The sequence below is a fragment of the Aethalodelphis obliquidens genome, unplaced genomic scaffold (assembly GCF_003676395.1).
Source record: "Aethalodelphis obliquidens isolate GAN/ISIS:26980383/991018 unplaced genomic scaffold, ASM367639v1 scaffold71, whole genome shotgun sequence".
Lineage (NCBI taxonomy): Eukaryota > Metazoa > Chordata > Mammalia > Artiodactyla > Delphinidae > Aethalodelphis > Aethalodelphis obliquidens.
In genome coordinates this window covers 10,612,882-10,636,278 of record NW_020838015.1, presented here as the reverse complement: position 1 = coordinate 10,636,278, position 23,397 = coordinate 10,612,882, and the positions used below count along the sequence as shown (strand labels likewise).

At 38.6% G+C, this 23,397-nt stretch overlaps 1 protein-coding gene across 1 annotated transcript in view; it reads left to right on the top strand.

Annotated features, from left to right (window-relative positions):
• The window catches only part of DGKK (diacylglycerol kinase kappa), a 119,199-nt gene that overhangs the window by 48,456 nt on the left and 47,346 nt on the right, over positions 1-23,397 (top strand). Inside the window, exons 6-7 of the mRNA XM_027091314.1 lie at positions 363-469; positions 799-924. Coding sequence (XP_026947115.1) covers positions 363-469; positions 799-924 — 233 coding nt within the window. The remainder of the gene's footprint in view (positions 1-362; positions 470-798; positions 925-23,397) is intronic.

The following is a 23,397-nucleotide window of genomic DNA, read 5'->3' as shown; positions in this document are numbered from 1 at the left end:
TAAGGTTAACCCTGACACTTAACAGACAGGGGAAAGGAGACGGGAGGAAACTGGCATGAGGGGGAATTCTCATTAATCAAAAGGGAGGGTTGGGTCTGGGAGGATTGGACAGTACAGTCACAGGTTTGGAAAAATAGAAATCACCTCATTCTTACCATCAATTTCAATTCAAGTCAGGTAATAGAAAATTTGGCTGGGAAGAATACAAAGAAACTGAAATATATGGAAAATAAGCCTTTGGAGTTAAGTCACAACTACTTAGATGCATCTAGGTTCTAACTTTTAGAGCAGCTTAGGGAAGGAAGTTAGAATCTTCATTGTCACCTGATTCACATCCATCTTTTTTTCTTCCTCTTTCACAGTGTGCAAAGTAAAGTCTCACAGATTATGTGCTTTAAGAGCAAGCAAAGATTGCAAATGGAATACATTATCCATTACTGATGACCTCCTCATGCCTGCAGATGAAGTAGTGAGTACCAGCCATGCTTTCTCATAATCACCCTTTTCCATCTCCCCTTCAGTCATGACACACAGGGGAAGGAAGACTTCTTCCTGTTTCCAGACAACCCAAGTAGGCTTCATTCCCAGGCTTATGATCCAACAAATCTAGAAGAATGAAAGCCTCCCCCACAGCTCCCACCTGTCATTTGTCACTAGCATGGGAGTGGGGAGGGAAGGATGATGGAAAACTTCCTTGGGGTTGTCTAGTGTCCTCCATGGGGTAGTATAGTTATTCCAGCTGGCCCTTCCTCTCCTTATATCTCTAACTTCTACCTCTTGTCTCTTTTTATCCTTCAGAAAACTATGCCCCATCAGTGGGTAGAAGGAAACATATCTGTCAGTTCTCAGTGCGCAGTATGTCACGAGAACTGTGGCAGTTATCAGAGACTTCAAGATTTCCAGTGTCTCTGGTGTAATTCTACGGTAAGACGCTTCTCATCTCTTTGATATTTAGAGAGCTGACTTCTAGAGCAGGGGTGGGTTGGAGTTTGATTGCACCTACACATAGATAGAAATCTCAGAGACCCTTACCCAAAAATAGATTATACAGATTCCATAGTATAGAGCTCAGTATCCTGCCTTTCCAGAATTAGCTATGGAATCTTTGAGAGAAAGATTTAATACTCCCTCTTATCTTTGAAGGTGAGGACTACTAGCAAATGGGAAGAGCTGAATTCTCTTATGACAGTAGGGGCAATTAAAAAGTTAGTTCTGAGTATACCTTTAAGAAACCACCTCCTTTCCTCATTCACCATTTCCTAGGAAATTGCAATCTTTGTTAATTAATAATGGTTAATAATATTAGCACATTATTATTGCCACTATGTATTGAGTGTTTTATATACATGATCTCATTAAATCCTTACAACAACCCTAAACCAGGCCTCGTTGTTCCCATTTACAGAAGAGAGGAAAATGAGGTTCAGAAAAGTGAAGGGATTTGCTCAAGGTCATGAAGCCAGTAAGAAAAAGAGTCTTGATTCATACATAATTGTGTAAAAACTGTGCTCTTAACTACAACATTACCATGCCTTTAAACCAGTGGTTCTCAACTGGGGGTATATTCCCCCACCCACAGGACACATTTGACAATATCTGGAGATATTTTTTTATCTAATGATATTCTGATGGAATTTTTTTATTTATCAAGGTATAGTTGATTTACAATATTATGTAAGTTTTAGGTGTACAACATAGTGATTCACAATTTTTAAAGATTATACTCTATTTATATATATTATAAAATATTGGCTATATTCCCTGTGCTGTACTGTATATCCTTGTAGCTTATTTATTTTATGCATAATAATTTGTACCTCTTAATCCCCTACCCCTATCTTATACCTCCCCCAAACTAGTAAACACTAGTTTGTTCTCTATACCTGTGAGTATATATTTTTTGTTAAATTAACTAGTTTTCTTTATTTTTTAGATTTCATATATAAGTGATAACATACAGTATTTGTCTCTCTCTGTCTGACTTATTTCTCTTAGGATAATACCTTCCAGGTCCATCCATGTTGTTGCAGATGGCAAATTTTCACTCTTATTTATGGCTGAGTAGTATTCCATTGTGTGTGTGTGTGTGCGTGTGTGTGTGTGTATGACACTTGTTCTTTATCCATTCATCTGTTGATAGACACTAAGATTGCTTCCATATCTTCACTATTACGAAGAATGCTGCTGTGAACATTGGGGTGCATGTATCTTTTTGAATTAGTGTTTTCTTTTTCTTCAGATGTATACCCAGAAGCAGAATTGCTGGATCATGTGGTAGCTCTATTTTTAGTTTTCTGAGGAACGTCCATACTGTTCTTCATAGTGGCTGCACTAAATAACATTCCCAAAAACAGTGTAGGAGGGTTCACTTTTCTCTACATCCTCTCCAGCATTTATTATTTGTAGATATTTTGGTGATGGCCATTCTGACTGGTGTGAGGTGATGCCTCGTTGCAGTTTTCATGTGCATTTCCCTGATGATTAGCAATGTTGAGCATCTTTTCATGTTCCTGTTGGCATTCTGTATGTCTCCTTTGGGAAAAAAAGTCTATTTAGTTCTTCTGCCCACTATAAAAATTTTTTTTCATTTTATATTGGAGCTTAATTGATTAACAGTGTTGTGTTAGTTTCAGGGATACAGCAAAGTGGTTCAGTTATTCATATAGATGTATCTATTCTTTTTCAAATTCTTTTCCCATTTAGGTTATTACAGAATATTGAGCAGCATTCCCTATGCTATTCAGTAGGTCCTTTTTGGTTATCTATTTCAAATACAGCAGTGTGTACATGTCAATCCCAAACTCCCAGTCTATCTCTCCCCCTGACCCTTCCCCACTGGTAACCATAAGTTCGTTCTCTAAGTCTGTGAATCTGTTTCTATTTTGTAAACAAATTCATTTGTATCACTTTTTTTAGATTCCGCATATAAGAGATATCATATGATATTTGTCTTCCACTGTCTGACTTACTTCACTTAGTATGATAATCTCCAGGTCCATCCATGTTGCCTCAAAAGGCATTATTTCATTCTTTTTAATGGCTGAGTAATATTCCACTGTATATATGTACCACATCTTCCTTATCCATTCATCTGTCGATGGACATTTAGGTTGCTTCCATGTCTTGGCTATTGTAAACAGCACTGCAATGAACATTGGGGTACATGTATCCTTTTAAACCATGTTTTTCTACAGATATATGCCCAGGAGCAGGATTGCAGGATCATAGGATTCCTCTATTTTTAGTTTTTTAAGGCACATCCATAATGTTCTCCATAGTGGCTCTATCAATTTACATTCCCACCAACAGTGCAAGAGGGCTCCCTTTTCTCCACACCCTCTCCAGTGTTTATTGTTTGTAGGTTTTTTGATGATGGCCATTCTGACTGGTGTGAGGTGATACCTCATTGGAGTTTTGATTTGCATTTCTCTAATGATTAGTGATGTTGAGCATCCTTTCATGTACTTGTTGGCAATCTGTATATCTTCTTTGGAAAAATGTCTATTTAAGTTTTCTACCAATTTTTGGATTGAGTTGTTTGTTTTTTTGATATTGAGCTGAATGTGATGCTTGTAAATTTTGGAAATTAATCCTTTGTCAGTTGCTTCTTTTGCAAATATTTTCTCCCATTCTGAGGGTTGTCCTTTCATCTTGTTTATGATTTCCATTGCTGTGCAAAAGCTTTTAAGTTTCATCACATCCCATTTGTTTATTTTTGCCTTTATTTCCCTTACTCTAGGATGTGGGTCAAAAAAGATCATGCTGTGATTTATGTCAAAGAGTGTTCTTTCTATGTTTTCCTCTAAGAGTTTTATAGTGTCTGGTCTTACATTTAAGTCTTTAATCCATTTTGAGTTTATTTTTGTGTATGGTGTTAGGGAGTGTTCTAATTTCATTCTTTTATAAATAGCTGTCCAGTTTTCCCAGAACCACTTATTGAAGAGACTGTCTTTTCTCCATTGTATATTCTTGCCTCCTTTGGCAAAGATAAGGTGACCATATGTGCGTGGGTTTATCTCTGGGCTTTCTATCCTGTTCCATTGTTCTATATTTCTGTTTCTGTGCCAGTAACATACTGTCTTAATTACTGTAGCTTTGTAGTATAATCTGAAGTCAGGCAGCCTGATTCCTCCAGATCCATTTTTCTTTCTCAAGATTGCTTTGGCTATTGGGGGCCTTATGTGTTTCCATATCAATTGTAAAATTTTTTGTTCTACTTCTGTGAAAAGTGCCACTGGTAGTTTGATAGAGATTGCATTGAATCTGTAGATTGCTTTGGGAAGTATAGTCATTTTCACATGTTGATTCTTCCTATCCAAGAACATGATATATCTCTCCACCTGTTTGTTCATCTTTAATTTCTTTCATCAGTGTTTTATAGTTTTCTGCATACAGGCCTTTGTTCTCCTTAGGTAGTTTTATTCCTACGTGTTTTATTCTTTTTATTGCAATGGTAAGTGAGAGGGTTTCCTTAATTTCTCTTTCAGATTTTTCACCATTAGTGTATAAGAATGGCAGAGACTTCTGTGCACTAATTTTGTATCCTGCTACTCTACCAAATTCATTGATTAGCTCTACTAGTTTTCCGGTAACATCTTTAGGATTTTCTATGTGTAGTATCATGTGATCTGCAAAGAGTGACTGTTTTACTTCTTCTTTTCCGATTTGGATTCCTTTTATTTTTTTTCTTCTCTGATTGCCGTGGCTAAAATGTCCAAAACTATGTTGAATAATAGTGATGACAGTGGGCGACATTGTCTTGTTCCTGACCTTAGTGGAAATAGTTTCAGTTTTTCACCACTGAGAATGATGTTGGCTATGGATTTCTCATATATGGCCTTTATTATGTTGAGGTAAGTTCCCTCTATGTCTACTTTCTTTAGAGTTTTTATCATAAATGGGTGTTGAATTTTGTTGAAAGCTTTGTCTGCATCTATTGAGATGATCATATGGTTTTTCTCCTTCAATTTGTTAATATGGTGTATCACGTAGATTGATTTGCATATATTGAAGAATCCTTGCTTTCCTGGAATAAACCCCACTTGATCATGGTGTATTATCCTTTTAATGTGCTGTTGGATTCTGTTTTCTAGTATTTTGTTGAGGATTTTTGCATCTATGTTCATCAGTGGTATTGGCATGTAGTTTTCTTTCTTTGTGACATCCTTGTCTGGTTTTGGTATCAGAGTGATGGTGGCCTCGTAGAATGAGTTTGGGAGTGTTCCTCCCTCTGCTATATTTTGGAAGAGTTTGCAAAGGATAGGTGTTAGCTCGTCTCTAAATGTTTGGTAGAATTCTCCTGTGAAGGCATCTAGTCCTGAGCTTTTGCTTGTTGGAAGATTTTTAATCACAGTTTCGATTTCACTGCTTGTGATTGATCTGTTCATATTTTCTATTTCTTCCTGATTCAGTCTTGGCAGGTTGTGCATTTCTAAGAATTTGTCCATTTCTTCCAGGTGGTCCATTGTATTGGCATAGAGTTGCTTGCAGTAATCTCTCATGATCTTTTGTATTTCTGCAGTGTCAGTTGTTACTTCTCCTTTTTCATTTCTAATTCTATTGATTTGAGTTTTCTCCCTTTTTTTCTTGATGAGTCTGGCTAATGGTTTATCAAATGTGTTTATCTTCTGAAAGAACCAGCTTTTAGTTTTATTGATCTTTGCTATCATTTTGTTCATTTCTTTTTCATTTATTTCTGATCTAATCTTTATGATTTCTTTCCTTCTGCTAACTTTGGAGTTTTTTTGTTCTTCTTTCTCTAATTGCTTTACGTGTAAGGTTAGGTTGTTTATTCGAGATGTTTTCTGTTTCTTAAGGTAGGATTGTATTGCTATAAACTTCCCTCTTAGAACTGCTTTTGCTGCATCCCATAGATTTTGGGTCGTCGTGTCTCCATTGTGATTTGTTTCTAGGTATTTTTTGATTCCCTCTTTGATGTCTTCAGTGATCACTTCGTTGTAAGTAGTGTATTGTTTATTATTCTTTTACATCTTTATTGGAGTATAATTGCTTTAAAATTGTGTGTTAGTTTCTGATTTATAACAAGTGAATCAGGTATACATATACATATGTTCCCATATCTCTTCCCTCTTGCGTCTCCCTCCCTCCCACCCTCCCTATCCCACCCCTCTAGGTGGTCACAAAGCACTGAGCTGATCTCCGTGTGCTATGTGGCTACTTCCCACTAGCTATCTATTTTATGTTTGGTAGTGTATATATGTCCATGCCACTCTCTCAGTTTGGCACAGCTTACCCTTCCCCCTCCCCATATCCTCAAGTCCATGCTCTAGTAGGTCTGTGTCTTTATTCCCGTCTTACCCCTAGGTTCTTCATGACATTTTTTTTCTTAGATTCCATATGTATCTGTTAGCATACGGTATTTGTTTTTCTCTTTCTGACTCACTTCACTCTGTATGACAGACTCTAAATCCATCCACCTCAGTACAAATAACCCAATTTCGTTTCTTTTTATGGCTGAGTAATATTCCATTGTATATATGTGCCACATCTTCTTTATCCATTAGTGTATTGTTTAGCCTCCATGTGTTTGTGTTTTTTACAGATCTTTTCCCATAATTGATATCTAGTCTCATAGCGCTGTGGTCGGAAAAGATAGTTGATACAATTTCAATTTTCTTAAAGTACCAAGGCTTGATTTGTGACCCAAGATATGATCTATCCTGGAGAATGTTCCATGAGCACTTGAGAAAAATGTTTATTCTGCTGTTTTTGGATGGAATGTCCTATAAATATTAATTAAGTCCATCCTCTTTAATGTATGATTTAGAGCTTGTGTTTCCTTATTTATTTTCATTTTGGATGATCAGTCCATTGGTGAAAGTAGGGTGTTAAAGTCCCCTACTATGAATGTGTTACTGTCAATTTCCCCTTTTATGGGTGTTAGCATTTGCCTTATGTATTGGGGTGCTCCTATGTTGGGTGCATAAATATTTACAATTGTTATATCTTCTTCTTGGATCAATCCCTTGATCATTATGTAGTGTCCTTCTTTGTCTCTTGTAATAGTCTTTATTTTAATGTCTGTTTTGTCTGATATGAGAAGTGCTACTCCAGCTTTCTTTTGGTTTCCATTTGCATGGTATATCTTTTAACATCTCCTCACTTTCAGTCTGTATGTGTCCCTAGGTCTGAAGTGGGTCTCTTGTAGACAGCATATATATGGTTCTTGTTTTTGTATCCATTCAGCCAATCTGTGTCTTTTGGTGGGACCATTTAATCCATTTACATTTAAGGTAATTATCAGTATGTATGTTCCTGTTACCATTTTATTAATTGTTTTGGGTTTGTTATTGTAGGTCTTTTCCTTCTCTTGTGTTTCTTGCCTAGAGAAGTTCCTTTAGCATTTGTTGTAAAGCTGGTTTGGTGGCGCTGAACTCTCTCAGGTTTTGCTTGTCTGTAGAGTTTTTAATTTCTCCATCAAATCTGAATGAGATCCTAGCTGGATAGAGTAATCTTGGTTGTAGGTTGTTCTCCTTCATCACTTTAAATATGTCCTGCCAGTCCCTTCTGGCTTGCAGAGTTTCTGCTGAAAGATCAGCTGTTAACCTTATGGGGATTCTCTTGTGTGTTATTTGTTGTTTTTCCCTTGCTGCTTTTAATATGTTTTCTTTGTATTTAATTTTTGACAGTTTGATTACTGTGTCTTGGCATGTTTCTCCTTGGATTTTTCCTGTATGGGACTCTCTGTGCTTCCTGGACTTGATTAACTATTTCCTTTCCCATATTAGGGAAGTTTTCAACTATAATCTCTTCAAATATTTTCTCAGTCCCTTTCTTTTTGTCTTCTTCTTCTGGGACCCTTATAATTTGAATGTTGGTGTGTTTAATGTTGTCCCAGAGGTCTCTGAGACTGTCCTCAATTCTTTTCATTCTTTTTTCTTTATTCTGCTCTGCAGTAGTTATTTCCACTATTTTATCTTCCAGGTCATTTGTCCGTTCTTCTGCCTCAGTTATTCTGCTATTGATCCCCTCTAGAGTATTTTTCACTTCATTTATTGTGTTGTTCATCATTGCTCGTTTCATCTTTAGTTCTTCTAGGTCCTTGTTAAATGTTTCTTGAATTTTCTATGTTCTATTTCCAAGATTTTGGATCATCTTTACTATCATTATTCTGAATTCTTTTTCAGGTAGACTGCCTATTTCCTCTTCATTTGTTAGGTCTGGTGGGTTTTCATCTTGCTCCTTCATCTGCTGTGTGTTTCTCTGTCTTCTCATTTTGCTTATCTTACTGTGTTTGGGGTCTCCTTTTTGCAGGCTGCGGATTCGTAGTTCCCATTGTTTTTGGTGTCTGTCCCCAGTGGCTAAAGTTGGTTCAGTGGGTTGTGTAGGCTTCCTGGTGGAGGGGACTAGTGCCTGTGTTCTGGTGGATGAGGTTGGATCTTCTCTTTCTGGTGGGCAGGTCCACATCTGGTGGTGTATTTTGGGGTGTCTGTGGCCTTATTATGATTTTAGGCAGCCTCTCTGCTAATGGGTTGGGTTGTGTTCCTGCCTTGCTAGTTGTTTGTCATTGTGTGTCCAGCACTGTAGCTTGCTGGTTGTTGAGTGAAGCTGGGTGTTTGTGTTGAAATGGAGCTCTCTGGGAGATTTCCACCATTTGATATTACATGGAACTGGGAGGTCTTTTGTGGACCAGTATCCTGAAGTTGGCTCTCCCACCTCATAGGCACAGCAGTGACTACTGGCTGCAGCATCAAGAGCTTTTCATCCACACGGCTCAGAATAAAAGCAAGAAAAAGTAGAAAGAAAGAAAGAAAGAAAGAATGAGGATAAAATGTAATTAAATAAAGTAAGATAAAATAAAATAAAGTTATTAAAATAAAAAAATAATTATTAAGGAAAAAATTTTTTTTAATGTAAGAAAAAATACAGACGGACAGAACCCTAGGACAAATGATGAAAGCAAAGCTATACAGACAAAATCTCACACAGAAGAATACACATACACACTCATAAAAAGAGGAAAAGGGGAAAAAATAATAAATCTTCCTCTCAAAGTCCACCTCCTCAATTTGGGATGATTCGTTGTCTGTTCAGTTATTCCAGCAATGCAGGGTACATCAAGTTGATTGTGGAGATTTAATCTGCTGCTCCTGAGGCTGCTGGGAGAAATTTCCCTTTCTCTTTTTTCGCACTGTTGCTGGGGCTCAGCTTTGGATATGTCCATGCCTCTGCATGTAGGTCGCCGGAGGGCATCTGTTCTTTGCTCAGACAGGACGGGGTTAAAGGAGCAGCTTATTCAGGGGCTCTGGCTCACTCAGACTGGGGGGAGGGAGGGGTACGGATGTAGGGCGAGCCTGTGGCTACAGAGGCTGACAGGACCATTGCACCAGCCTGAGGCATGCTGTGCATTCTCCTGGCGAAGTTGTCCCTGGATCCTGGGACTCTGGCAGTGGCGGGCTGCACAGGCTCCCCGGAACGGAGGTGTGGATAGTGACCTGTGCTCGCACACAGGCTTCTTGGTGGCAGCAGCAGCAGCCTTAGGGTCTCATGCCTGTCTCTGAAGTCCGCGCTGTTAGCCGCAGCTCACGCCCGTCTCTGGAGCTTCTTTACGCAGCGCTCTTAATCCCCTCTCCTCACGCACCAGGAAACAAAGGGGGAAGAAAAAGTCTTTTGCCTCTTCGGCAGGTCCAGACTTTTTCCTGGACTCCCTCCCAGCTAGCCGTGGTGCACTAACCCCCTGCAGGCTGTGTTCACGCTGCCAGTCCTCTCCCTGCGCTCTGTCCGAAGCCCAAACCTCAGCTCCCAGCCCCGCCCACACTGGCACGTGAGCAGACAAGCCTCTCGGGCTGGTGAGTGCCAGTCGGAACCAATCCTCTGGGCGGGAACCTCTCCGCTTTGCCCTCCGCACCCCTGTTGCTGTGCTCTCCTCCGCGGCTCTGAAGCTTTCCCCCTCCGTCACCCACAGTCTCCGCCCGTGAAGGGGCTTCCTAGTGTGTGGAAACCTTTCCTCCTTCACAGCTCCCTCCCACTGGTGCAGGTCCCGCCCCTATTCTTTTGTGTCTGTTTATTCTTTTTTATTCTGCCCTACCCAGGTAGGTGGGGAGTTTCTTGCCTTTTGGGAGGTCTGAGGTCTTCTGCCAGCGTTCAGTGGGTTTTCTCTAGGAGTTGTTCCACGTGTAGATGTATTTCTGATGTATCTGTGGGGAGGAAGGTGATCTCCGCGTCTTACTCTTCTGCCATCTTCCCCCTCTCCTAGGTATTTTTTGATACTATTTTAAACAAGATTTTTTTTGCTTTCTCTTTCTACTATTTCATTATTAGTGTTTAGAAATGCAATAGAGTTCTGTGTATTAATCTCATATCCTAGTACTTTGCTGACATGATTTATTAGTTTAATAGTTTTTGTGTGGAGACTTTAGTGTTCTATATATAGAGTATAATGTCATCTGCAAATAATGACAGTTTTACCCCTTCCCTTCCAATCTGGATACCTTTTATTTCTTTTTCTTGTCCCAATGCTGTGGCCAGAACTTCTAATACTATCTTAAATAGAAGTGATGAGAGTGGCCATACTTGTCTTATTCCTGAATTTGGCAGGAAGGCTTTCAGCTTTTCTCCATTGAGTATTAAGTTTGCTGTGAGTTGGCTGTAAACAGCCTTTATTATATTGAGATATGTTCCCTCTATACCCACTTTGATGAGAATTGTTATGTTGAATTTTGTCAAATGCTTTTTATGCATCTATTGAGATGATCATGTGGTATTTGTGTTTCTTTTTGTTAATGTGCTGTATCACATTGATTTTTTTAACATCTTTATTGGAGTATAATTGCTTTACAATGGTGTGTTAGGTTCTGCTTTATAACAAAGTGAATCAGTTATACATATACATATGTTCCCATATCTCTTTCCTTTTGCATCTCCCTCCCTCCCACCCTCCCTATCCCACCCCTCTAAGTGGTCACAAAGCACCGAGCTGATCTCCGTGTGCTATGTGGCTGCTTTCCACTAGCTATCTATTTTATGTTTGGTAGTGTATATATGTCCATGCCACTCTCTTACTTTGGCACAGCTTACCCTTCGCCCTCCCCATATCCTCAAGTCCATGCTCTAGTAGGTCTGTGTCTTTATTCCCGTCTTACCCCTAGGTTCTTCATGACCTTTTTTTCTTAGATTCCATATATATGTGTTAGCATATGGTATTTGTCTTTCTCTTTCTGACTTACTTCACTCTGTATGACAGACTCTAGGTCCATCCACCTCACTAAAAATAACTCAATTTCATTTCTTTTTCTGGCTGAGTAATATTCCATTGTATATATGTGTCACATCTTTATCCATTCACCCGATGATGGACACTTAGGTTGCTTCCATCACCTGGCTATTGTAAATAGAGCTGCAATGAACATTTTGGTACATGACTCTTTTTGAATTATGGTTTTCTCAGGGTATATGCCCAGTAGTGAGGTTGCTGGGTCGTATGGTAGTTCTATTTTTAGTTTTTTAAGGAACCTCCATACTGTTCTCCATAGTGGCTGTATCAGTTTACATTCTCACCAGCAGTGCAAGAGGGTTCCCCTTTCTCCACACCCTCTCCAGCATTTATTGTTTCTAGATTTTTTGATGATGGCCATTCTGACCGGTGTGAGGTGATATCTCATTGTAGTTTTTATTTGCATTTCTCTCATGATTAATGATGTTGAGCATTCTTTCATGTGTTTGTTGGCAATCTGTATATCTTCTTTGCAGAAATGTTTAATTAGGTCTTCTGCCCAGTTTTGGATTGGATTGTTTTTTGTTTTGTTTTGTTTGTTTGTTTGTTTTTGTGGTACATGGGTCTCTCACTGTTGTGGCCTCTCTTGTTGCAGAGCACAGGCTCTGGACATGCAGGCTCAGCGGCCATGGCTCACGGGCCCAGCCGCTCCACAGCATGTGGGATCTTCCCCATCCGGGGTACGAACCCATGTCCCTTGCATCGGCAGGCAGACTCTCAACCACTGCACCACCAGGGAAGCCCTGGGTTGTTTGCATTTGTTACTGAGCGGCTTGTAAATTTTAGAGATTAATCCTTTGTCAATTGCTTCATTTGCCAATATTTTCTCGCATTCTGAGGGTTGTCTTTTGGTCTTGTTTATGGTTTCCTTTGCTGTGCAAAAGCTTTGAAGTTTCATTAGGTCCCATTTGTTTATTTTTGTTTTTATTTCCATTTCTCTAGGAAGTGGGTCAAAAAGGATCTTGCTGTGATTTATGTCATAGAGTGTTCTGCCTATGTTTTCCTCTAAGAGTTTGATAGTTTCTGGCCTTACATTTAGGTCTTTAATCCATTTTGAGCTTATTTTTGTGTATGATGTTAGTGAGTGTTCTAATCTCATACTTTTCCATGTAGCTGTCCAGTTTTCCCAGCACCACTTATTGAAGAGGCTGTCTTTTCTCCACTTTATATTCTTGCCTCCTTTATCGAAGATAAGGTGACCATATGTGTGTGGGTTTATCTCTAGGCTTTCTATCCTGTTCTATTGAGAGCTCCATCTCAACACCAAGACCCAGAGAACTCCATCTCAACACATTGATTGATTTGCATATGTTGAACCACTCTTGTGACCCTGGAATGAATACAAATTTATCGTCATGTATGATCCTTTTTATGTATTGTAAGATTTGGTTTTCTAATATTTGGTTGAGGCTTTTTGCACCTACATTCATCAAAGATATTGGCCCATGATTTTCTTTTTTGTAGTGTTTTGTCTGGTTTTGGTATCAGGGTAATGGTGGCCTTATAGACTGAATTTGGGAGTGTTCCCTCTTCTTCAATATTTTGGAATAGTTTGAGAATATAGATGTTAACTCTTCTCTAAATGTTTGGTAGAATTCACTTGTGAAGCTATCTGGTCCTGAACTTTTTGTTTTGAGAGTAATGTTTTATTACTGATTCAATTTCATTACTAGTAAGTGGTCTATTCATATTTTCTATTTCTTCCTGGTTCGGTCTTGGGAAATTGTACGTTTCTAGGAATTTGTCCATTTCTTCTACATTGTCATATAATTGTTCATAGGAGTCTCTTGTGATCCTTTGTGTTTCTGTGCTGTCAGTTGTAAATTCTCCTTTTTCATTTCTGATTTTATCTGCTTGGACACTCTATTAGTCTGGCTAAAGTTTTATCAATTTTATCTTTTAAAAGAACCAGGTTTTAGTTTCATTGATCTTTTCCATTTTTTAGTTTCTATTTCATGTATTTCTTCTCTGATCTTTCTCATTTATATCCTTCTACTAACTTTGGGTTATGTTTGTTTTTCTTTTTCTAGCTCCTTTAGGTGTAAAGTTAGATTGTTTATATGAGATTTTTCCTCTTTCCTGGGGCAGCCTTGTATCACTATAAACTTCACCCTTAGAACTGCTTGTGCTGCATCCCATAGATTTTGGATCATTGTGTTTTCATTTTCACTTGTCTCCAGGTATTTTTTAATTTCCTCTTTGATTTTTTCAGTGATCCATTGGTCGTTTAATAGTATAATATTTAGTTTCCACATGTTTAAGTATTTTGCAGCTTTTTCTCATAGTTGATTTCTAGTCTCATAGTATTGTGGTCGGAAAAGATGTTTGATATAATTTCAATTTTCTTAAATATACTGAGATTTCTTTTTCAGTCTAATATGTGATCTATTCTGGAGAATTTTCCATGTGCAGTTGAAAATAATTTATTTTCTGCTGCTTTTGAATGGAATTTATATATGTATATATATATCCATTTTGTCTGATGTGTTAAGGACAGCATTTCCTTATTGGTTTTCTATTTTCTATCTGGATGATCTCTTCATTGATGTAAGTAGGTTGTTAAAAACCCCTCCTATTATTGTAAATTTCTCCCTTCATGCCTGCTAATATTTGCTTCATGTATTTATTTGCTCTTATGTTGAGTGTATATATATTTTCAATTATTATATCTTCTTCTTGGATTGATCCCTATATCATTACATAATGTCCTTCTTTGTCTCATGTTACAGTCTTTGTTGTAAACTCTACTTTGTCTGATATAAGTATTGATACCCTGGCTTTCTTTTAATTTTCATTTGCATTGGATAGTGTTTTCCATCCTCTCACTTTCAGTCTGTGTGTGTCTTTAGATCTGAAGTGAGTTTCTTGTAGGTGCATATATATGTGCCTTGTTTTTTATCCCTTCAGCCACTCTGTATTCTGTTTGGAGCAGTTAGTCCATTTAAATTTAAAGTGATTATTGATAGGTATGTACTTATTGCTATTTTGTTAATTGTTTTAGGGTTGTTTTTTGTAGTTCATTTTGTTCCTTTCTTCTTCTTTTGCTCCCTTCCCTTGTGATTTGAAGACTACCTTTAGTGTTATGTTTGGATTCCTTTCTCTTTTTTGTATGTATCTATTATAGATTTTTGGTTTGAGGGTACCATGAGGTTTAGATATAGCTGTGTGTGTGTGTGTGTGTGTGTGTGTGTGTATTATATATATATATATATATATATATATATATATATATATTTATTTTGGTTTTGATCTCTTAAGCACATATGCATTTTAACAACCCTGCATTCCCCCCTTCAAGTTTGCTCTTTTTGACATCAGATTTTACATTTTTTGTTTTGTTTATCCCTTAACTGCTTATTGTGGATATATATGGTTTTCCTACTTTTTCTTCCTACTACCCTTATACATCATTAATACTACCTTTACTATATATTTTCCTTTACCAATGAGATTTTTCCTTTTGTGATTTTCATATCTCTAGTTGTGGCCTTGTCTGCTTACAGAAGTCCCATCAACGTTTCTTGTAAAGGTGGTTTTGTGATGCTGAACTCTTAGCTTTTGCTTATCTGTAACCCTTTTGATCTCTCCATCAAATCCAAATAAAATCCTGGCCAGGTAGAAAATTCTTGGTTGTAGGTTTCCTCCTTTCATCACTTTAAACATATTGTGCCCCTCCCTTCTGGCCTGCAGTTTCTGCTGAAAAGTCAGCTGATAGCCTTATGGGAGTTCCCTTGTACATAACTTGTTGCTTTTCCCTTGCTGCTTTTAATATTCCCTCTTATCTTTAATTTTTCCATTTTAATTACAATGTGTCTTGGTGTGGTCCTCTTGAGGTCAAGCTTGTTTGGGACTCTCTGTGAATCCTCAACTTGGATATTTGTTTCCTTTCCGAGGTTAGGGAAGTTTTCAGCTATTATGTCTTCAGATAAGTTCTTTGTCTCTTTCTCTCTTTTTCCTTCTGAGACCCCTATAATGTGAATGTTACTACACTTGATGTTGTTTCAGAGGTTTCTTAAACTGTCCTCATTTCTTTTTATTCATTTTTCTTTATTCTGTTCAGCTTCAGTGATTTCCACTCCTCTGTCTTCCAAATTGCTGATATGTTCCTCTGTATCTCACTTAAGCTACTGCTGATTCCTTCTAGTGTATTTTTTATTTCAGTTATTGTTTTCTTCTTCATCTCTGTTTGGTTCTTCTCTTTGTTGTGTAACTTTTTGTTGAATGCTTCTAACTTTTCACTCTGTTCATCCAATCTTTTCCTGAGTTCATTGAACATCTTTATGTCATTACCTTGAACTCTTTATTGTGTATGTTGCTTACTTCCACTTCATTTAGTTCTTTTTCCTGGATTTTATCTTGTTCCTTCATTTTGAATATGTTCCTCTGTCACCTTATTTTGCCTAATTTGCTGTTTTTATTTCTATGTATTCGTAGATTGGTTATATTTCCCGACCTTGGAGAACTGGCCTTTTGTAGGAGACATCTTATGTGTCCCAGCAGTGCACTCTGCTCTGGTCACCAGAACTATATGCTCTAGGGTTGTCCCCTATGTGGGCTTCATGGGTCTTTCTGTTGTGGTGTGCTGACTGCTGTGGGTGGTCTGGTAGGCTGGTTGGCACCCGGTCTGGTTGGTTGCCAGGCCTCACCTTGTGTGCAGACTGCCAGTTGCAGGTGGGTGGGACCAGGTCATGAAGCAGCTGGCTATCAAACCGTTTTGGGGGGGGCAGGGCTAGTGCTGGCTTACTGGTCAGCAAAGCTGGGTTCTGTGGTGGTAGGTTGCAGGACCAGTGGTCCTTGGTCTAGTGTTGGCTTGCTAGTAGGCAGGGCTGCTTCCTGACACAGCTGACTGCAGCATCTGGGGTGTTCCAAAGCTGGTGTCAGTGTGCTGAGTGTGGCTGTATCCCAGGGTAATTGTCTGAGGGGTCCAAGGTGTCTCAGAGCTGGTGTTGGTCTGCTGGTGGGCAGGGCTGAGACTCAAGGGGTTCTGGGGCTAGTGCCAGTTCACTGTTTGGTATATCCATGTCCCAGGGTCTCTGGCTGCAGGGCCTTGGGGGTCCTGGAGTTGGTGTGTTGACCTCCTTGTTGGGCAGAGTTGGGGCCCAGGGTGCCCTGGGGCTGGTGTGTGCCCACTCGTTGGTGAGGCTGCTCCCAGTGCTAGTGCTGGACCACTGATTTGAAGGACCAGTTCTGGGGTCTCTGGATGCAGGGCCCTGATTTTTCTGGAGTTGGTGCTGGTCCATTGGTGGTGAGACTGGGTCCCTATGGCTAGCTGTGAGGGCCCCTATGGAGTCCAGTGGCTAGGTCCAGTGCACTGGTGTGTGGGGCCGGGTCCTGGGCCCTCTGATGTAAGGGTTGGATCACAGGGTGGCTGTGGGCTCAGGAGGTCTTAATGCAGCCCCCCTGCTTTTGGGTGGGGCAGTGTCCATGTCTGACTAGCTACTTCTTCTGAAGCGTCTCAGTACTGGTGCCAAGAGGCTGACAGTTGGGGCTACGTCTCTGTGCAAATAAGCTGGAATGAAGATGCCAAAATGGCCCTTGCCAGCACCAGTGTCCATGTGGTGTAACGCACTCCCAATAATGGGTGCTGCCAGTGTCTATGTCCCCAGCGTGAGTTCCAGTTGACCCTCTCTGGGAGGCTCTCTAAGATCAGCAGGTGGGTCTGACCCAGGATGCTTTCAAACTACCACTTCTGACTTCGTTCCCAGAGCATGTGAGATTTTATGTGCACCCTTTAAGAGTGGAATCTCTTTCCCCACATTCCTCTGGCTCTGCTGCTGGCCTTCAAAGCCAAACTGTCTGGGGGCTTGTCTTCCTGCTGCAGGAACCCTGGGTTTGGGAGCCCAATGAGGGGCTGAGGCCCTTTGCTCTATGGGGAGAACCTCTACAATTATAATTATCCTCCCACTTGTGGGTCACCCACACAAGGATATGGCTCTCGACTGTACTGCGTCTCCACTCCCCTAACCATTTCATTGTGGTTCCTTCTTTATCTCTTTAATTGTAACACTTTCATGCTAATCTTCTGGTCTTTCTCATCAATAATTGCTCTGTAAGTAGTTCTAATTTCTAGTGTGCCTGTTCAAGGAGGCAAGCTCAGGGTGTTCCTTCTCTGCCATCTTGACCAATCCCGACTGTTGATGACACAATATTATATAGAGAAAACCATAAAGACTCCACCAAAAAACTGTTAGCATTAAAAAAAATTCTGTAAAGTTGTAGGATTCAAAATCAATATACATTTAGGTCGCTTCCATGTCTTGGCTATTGTAAACAGTGCTGCAATGAACATTGGGGTGCATGTATCTTTTTGAATTATGGTTTTCTCTGGGTATATGCCCAGGAGTGCAATTGCTGGGTCATAGGGCAGCCTTATTTTTAGTTTTCTAAGAAACCTCCATACTGTTCTCTGTAGTGGCTGTACCAATTTACATTCCGACAAAAAGTATAAGAGGGTTCCTGTTTCTCCACACCCTCTCCAGCATTTATTGTTTATAGATATTTTAATGATGCCCAATCTGACTGGTGTGAAGTGATATCTCATTGTAGTTTTGATTTATATTTCCCTAATAATTATCAATGTTGAGCATCTTTTCATGTGCCTCCTGGCCACCTGTATGTCTTCTTCGGGGAAATGTCTATTTAGGTTTTCTGCCCATTTTTCAATTGGGTTGTTTGTTTCTTTTGTTTGTTTGTTTGTTTTGTTTTGTTTTGCTGTATGCGGGCCTCTCACTGTTGTGGCCTCTCCCCTTGTGGAGCACAGGTTCCGGACGTGCAGGCTCAGCGGCCATGGTGCACGGGCCCAGCTGCTCCGTGGCATGTGGGATCTTCACGGACTGGGGCATGAACCTATGTCCCCTGCATTGGCAGGCAGATTCTCAACCACTGTGCCACTAGGGAAGCCCTGTTTTTTTGATATTGAGCCTCATGAACTGTTTGTAAATTTTGGAGCGTAATCCCTTGTCAGTTGCATTGTTTGCAAGTATTTTCTCCCATTCTGTGGGTTTTCATTTCATTTTGTCTATGGTTTCTTTTGCTGTGCAAAAGCTTTAGAGTTTAATTAGGTCCCATTCCTTTATTTTTGATTTTATTTCCATTAATTTGGGAGACAGCTAGAAAAAGATATTGCTGCAATTTATGTCAAAGAGTGTTCTGCCTATGATTTCCTCTAAGAGTTTTGGTTGTTTTTTAGTTGTATTTTTATTTTTTTAACATCTTTATTGGAGTAAAATTGCTTTACAATGTTGTATTAGTTTCTGCTGTATAACAAAGTGAATCAGCTATATGTATACATATATCCTCATAACCCTTCCCTCTTGAGTCTCGCTCCCACCCTCCCTATCCCACCCCTCTAGGTGGTTGCAAAGCACCGAGCTGATCTCGCTGTGCTATGTGGCTGCTTCCCACTAGCTATCTGTTTTACGTTTGGTAGTGTATATATGTCAATACCACTCCCTCACTTCATCCCAGCTTACCCTCCCCCATCCCCTTGTAATCAAGTCCATTCTCTATGTCTGCATCTTTATTCCTGCCCTGCCCCTAGGTTCTTCAGAACCTTTTTTTTTTTCCTGATTCCATATATAGGTGTTAACATACAGTCTTTGTTTTTCTGTTTCTGATTTACTTCACTCTGTATGATAGATTCTAGGTCCATCCACCTCACTAAAAATAACTCAATTTTGTTTCTTTTTATGGCTGAATAATATTCCATTGTATATATGTGCCACATATTCTTTATCCATTCATCTGTCAGTGGACACTTAGCTTGCTTCCATGTCCTGGCTGTTGTAAATGGTGCTGCAATGAACATTGTGGTACATGACTCTTTTTGAATTATGGGTTTCTCAGGGTATATGCCCAGTAGTGGGATTGCTGGGTCGTATGGTAGTTCTATTTGTAGTTTTCTAAGGAACCTCCATACTGTTCTCCAGAGTAGCTGTATCAATTTACATTCCCACCAACAGTGCAAGAGGGTTCCCTTTTCTCCACACCCTCTCTAGCATTTATTGTTTGTAGATATTTTGATGATGACCATTCTGACTGGTGTGAGGTGATACCTCATTATAGTTTTGATTTGCATTTCTCTAATGATTACTGATGTTGAGCATTCTTTCATGTGTTTGTTGGCAATCTGTATATCTTCTTTGGAGAAATGTCTATTTAGGTCTTCTGCCCATTTTTGGATTGGGTTGTTTGTTTTTTTGATATTAAGCTGCATGAGATGCTTGTAAATTTTGGAAATTAACCCTTTGTCAGTTTCTTCGATTGCAAATATTTTCTCCCATTCTGAGGGTTGTCTTTTCATCTTGTTTATGGTTGCTTTTGCTGTGCAAAAGCTTTGAAATTTCATTACGTCCCATTTGTTTATTTTTATTTCCATTTCTCTAGGAGGTGGGTCAAAAAGGATCTTGCTATGATGTATGTCATAGAGTGTTCTGCCAATGTTTTCCTCTAAGAGTTTTATAGTTTCTGGCCTTACATTTAGGTCTTTAATCCATTTTGAGTTTATTTTTGTGTTTGGTGTTAAGGAGTGTTCTAATTTCATTGTTTTACATGTAGCTGTCCAGTTTTCCCAGCACCACTTATTGAAGAGGCTGTCCTTTCTCCACTGTACATTCCTGCCTCCTTTATCAAAGATAAGGTGACCATATGTGTATGGGTTTATCTCTAGGCTTTCTATCCTGTTCCATTGATCTATATTTCTGTTTTTGTGCCAGTATCGTACTGTCTTGATTACTGTAGCTTTGTAGTATAATCTGAAGTCAGGGAGCCTGATTCCTCCAACTCCATTTTTCTTTCTCAAGATTGCTTTGGTTATTCAGAGTCTTTTGTGTTTCCATACAAATTGTGAAATTTTTTGTTCTAATTCTGTGAAAAAATGCCATTGGTAGTTTGATAGGTATTGCATTTAATCTGTAGATTGCTTTGGGGAATATAGCCATTTTCACAATGTTGATTCTTCCAATCCAAGAACATGGTATATCTCTCCATCTGGTTTTTTCATCTTTAATTTCTTTCATCAGTGTCTTATAGTTTTCTATAAGGTATTTTGTCTCCTTAGGCAGGTTTATTCGTAGGTATTTTATTCTTTTCATTGCAATGGTAAATAGGAGTGTTTCCACAAATTCTCTTTCAGATTTTTCATCATTAGTGTATAGGAATGCAAGAGATTTCTGTGCATTAATTTTGTATCCTGCTACTTTACCAAATTCATTGATTAGCTCTAGTAGTTTTCTGGTAGCATCTTTAGGATTCTCTATGTATAGTATCATGTCATCTGCACACAGGGACAGCTTTACTTCTTTTCCGATTCGGAGTCCTTTTATTTCTTTTTCTTCTCTGATTGCTGTGGCTAAAACTTCCAAAACTGTGTTGAACAATAATGGTGAGAGTGCACAACCTTATCTTGTTCCTGATCTAAGTGGAAATGGTTTCTGTTTTTCACCATTGATCCTCTAAAACTTTTATAGTGTCCAGTCTTACATTTAGGTCTTTAGGTCTTTTGAGTTTATTTTTGTGTATGGTGTTAAGGAATGTTGTAATTTCATTTTTTTACATGTAGCTGTCCAGTTTTCCCAGCACCATTTACTGAAGAGACTGTCCTTCCTCCATTGTATAGTCTTTCTTTATTATAGATTAATTGATTGTATGAGTATGGACTTATTTCTGGACTCTCTGTTCTGTTCCATTAATCTATGCATCTTGTTTTTGTGCCAGTACCATACTCTTTTGAATTCTATAGCTATGTGGTATACTCTCAAGTATGGAAGTGTGACACCTGTAGTTTTGTTCTTCTCTCTCAAGATTGCTTTGGCTATTTGGAGCCTTTTGTGTTTTCATTAAAATTTATATTTATTTTTTCTAGTTTTGTGAAAAGTGCCACTGGTATTTTGATAGGGATTGCATTGAATCTGTTGATTTCTTTTGGTAGTATGGACATTTTAATGATATTGAATCATCCAATCCATGAGTGTGGCATATTTTCCAATTTTTGGTGTGTTATCTTCAATTTCTTTCATCATTGTCTTATTGTTTTGAGGCTACAGGTCTTTTAACTCCTTGGTTAAATTTATTCCTAAGTATTTTATTATTTTGGATGCAATTATAAATGGGATTGTTTCCTTCATTTCTCTTTCTGTTGGTTCATCATTATTGTATAGAAATGCAACAGGTTTCTGTATATTAATTTTTTTAATAAATTTATTTATTCATTTATTTGGGGCTGCATTGGGTCTTCATTGCTGCACCCAGGCTTTCTCTAGTTGCAGTGAGTGGGGGCTATTCTTCATTGAGGTGCGCAGGCTTCTCATTGCAGTGGCTTCTATTGTTGTGGCGTATGGGCTCTAGGTATGCAGGCTTCAGTAGTTGTGGCACGAGGGCTCAGTAGTTGTGGCTCATGGGCTCTAGAGTTCAGGCTCAGTAGTTGTGGTGCACAGGCTTAGTTTCTCCATGGCATGTGGGATCTTCTTGGACCAGAGCTCGAACCCATGTCCCCCGCATTGGCAGGCGGATTCTTAACCACTGAGCCACCAGGGAAGTCCTGTATATTAATTTTGTATCTGCAAGTTTCTGAATTCATTCATTAGCTTTAATAGATTTTTGGTGGAGTGTTTGGTGTTTTCTGTATATAGTATTCTGTCATCTGAAAATACTGATTGTTTTACTTCTGACTTTCTGGTTTTGATGCCTTTTATTTCTTTTTCTTGCCTCATTTCTGTGGCTAGAACTTCCAATACTATGTTGAATGAAAGTGGCAAGAGTGAGCATCCTTGTCTCATTCCTAATCTTAAAAAAAAAAGCTTTCCGCTTTTCACATTGAATATAATGTTAACTGTGAGTTTGTCATATATGGCCTTTTATTATGTTGAAGTATGTTCCCTCTATACCCACTTTGTTAAGAATTTTTTATCATAAACTGATATTGAATTTTATCAAATGCTTTTCTGAATCTTTTGAGATGATCATGTGATTTTTATCCTTCCTTTTGTTAGTTTGGCATATCACATTTATTGATTTATGGGTGTCAAGCCATCCTCACATCTCTGGAATGAATCCCACTTGATCATGGTGTATAAGTCTTTTAATGTATTGTTAAGTTTGATTTGCTAATATTTTGTTGAGGATTTTTGTATCTATATTTAGCAAAGATATTGGCCTGTAATTTTCTTTCTTGCAGTGTTTTTGTCTGGTTTTGGTATCACGTTAATGGTGGCCTTGTAGAATGAGTTTGGAAGTATTCCTTTGTCTTCATTTTTTGCAATAATTTGAAAGTGATAGATATTAAGTATTTTTAAATATTTGGTAGAATTCACCTGTGAAGCCATCTGGACCTTGACTTTTGTTTTGGGGGAGTTTTTTGCTTACTGATTCAATTTCATTACTAATAATCTGTCTATTCAGATTTTCTATTTCTTCATGATTCAGTGTTGGAAGATTATATGATCTAGAAATTTTTCCATTTCTTCTAGGTTGTTTAATTTGTTGACATATAATTGTTCATAGTAGTCTCTTATGATCCTTCATATTTCTGTGGTGTCAACTTGTAATTTTTCCTCTTTAATTTCTGGTTCTACTTATTTAGGTAATCTCTTTTTTTCTTGATGAGGCCGGCTAAATAAGTTCCTTGATTTTGTTCATCTTTTCAAAAGGCCAACTGTTACGTTTATTGATCTCTTGTATTTTTGTCTCTATTTCATTTATTTCCTCTATGATCTATTATTTTTTTCCTTCTTCTAACTTTGGTCTTTGCTTATTCTTCTTTTTGTAGTTCCTTTAAATGTATATTTAGATTCTTTATTTGAGATTTTTGTTTCTTGAGGTAGGGCTGTATCAGTATGAGCTTCCCTCTTAGGACTACTTTTGCTTTGTCCCATAGATTTTGCTTCTGCTAAATTTGTGGTTTTTTAATTCTTCTTTCTCTCGTTGCTTTAGTTGCAAGGTTAGGTTGTTTATTTGAGATGTTTCCTGTTTCTTAAGCTAGGATTGTATTGCTATAAATTTCCCTCTTAGAACTGCTTTTGCTGCATCCCATAGGTTTTGGGTTGTCATGCCTCCATTGTCATTTGTTTCTAGGTATTTTTTGATTTCCTCTTTGATTTCTTCAGTGATCACTTGGTTATTAAGTAGTGTATTGTTTAGCCTCCATGTGTTTGTATTTCTTACAGATC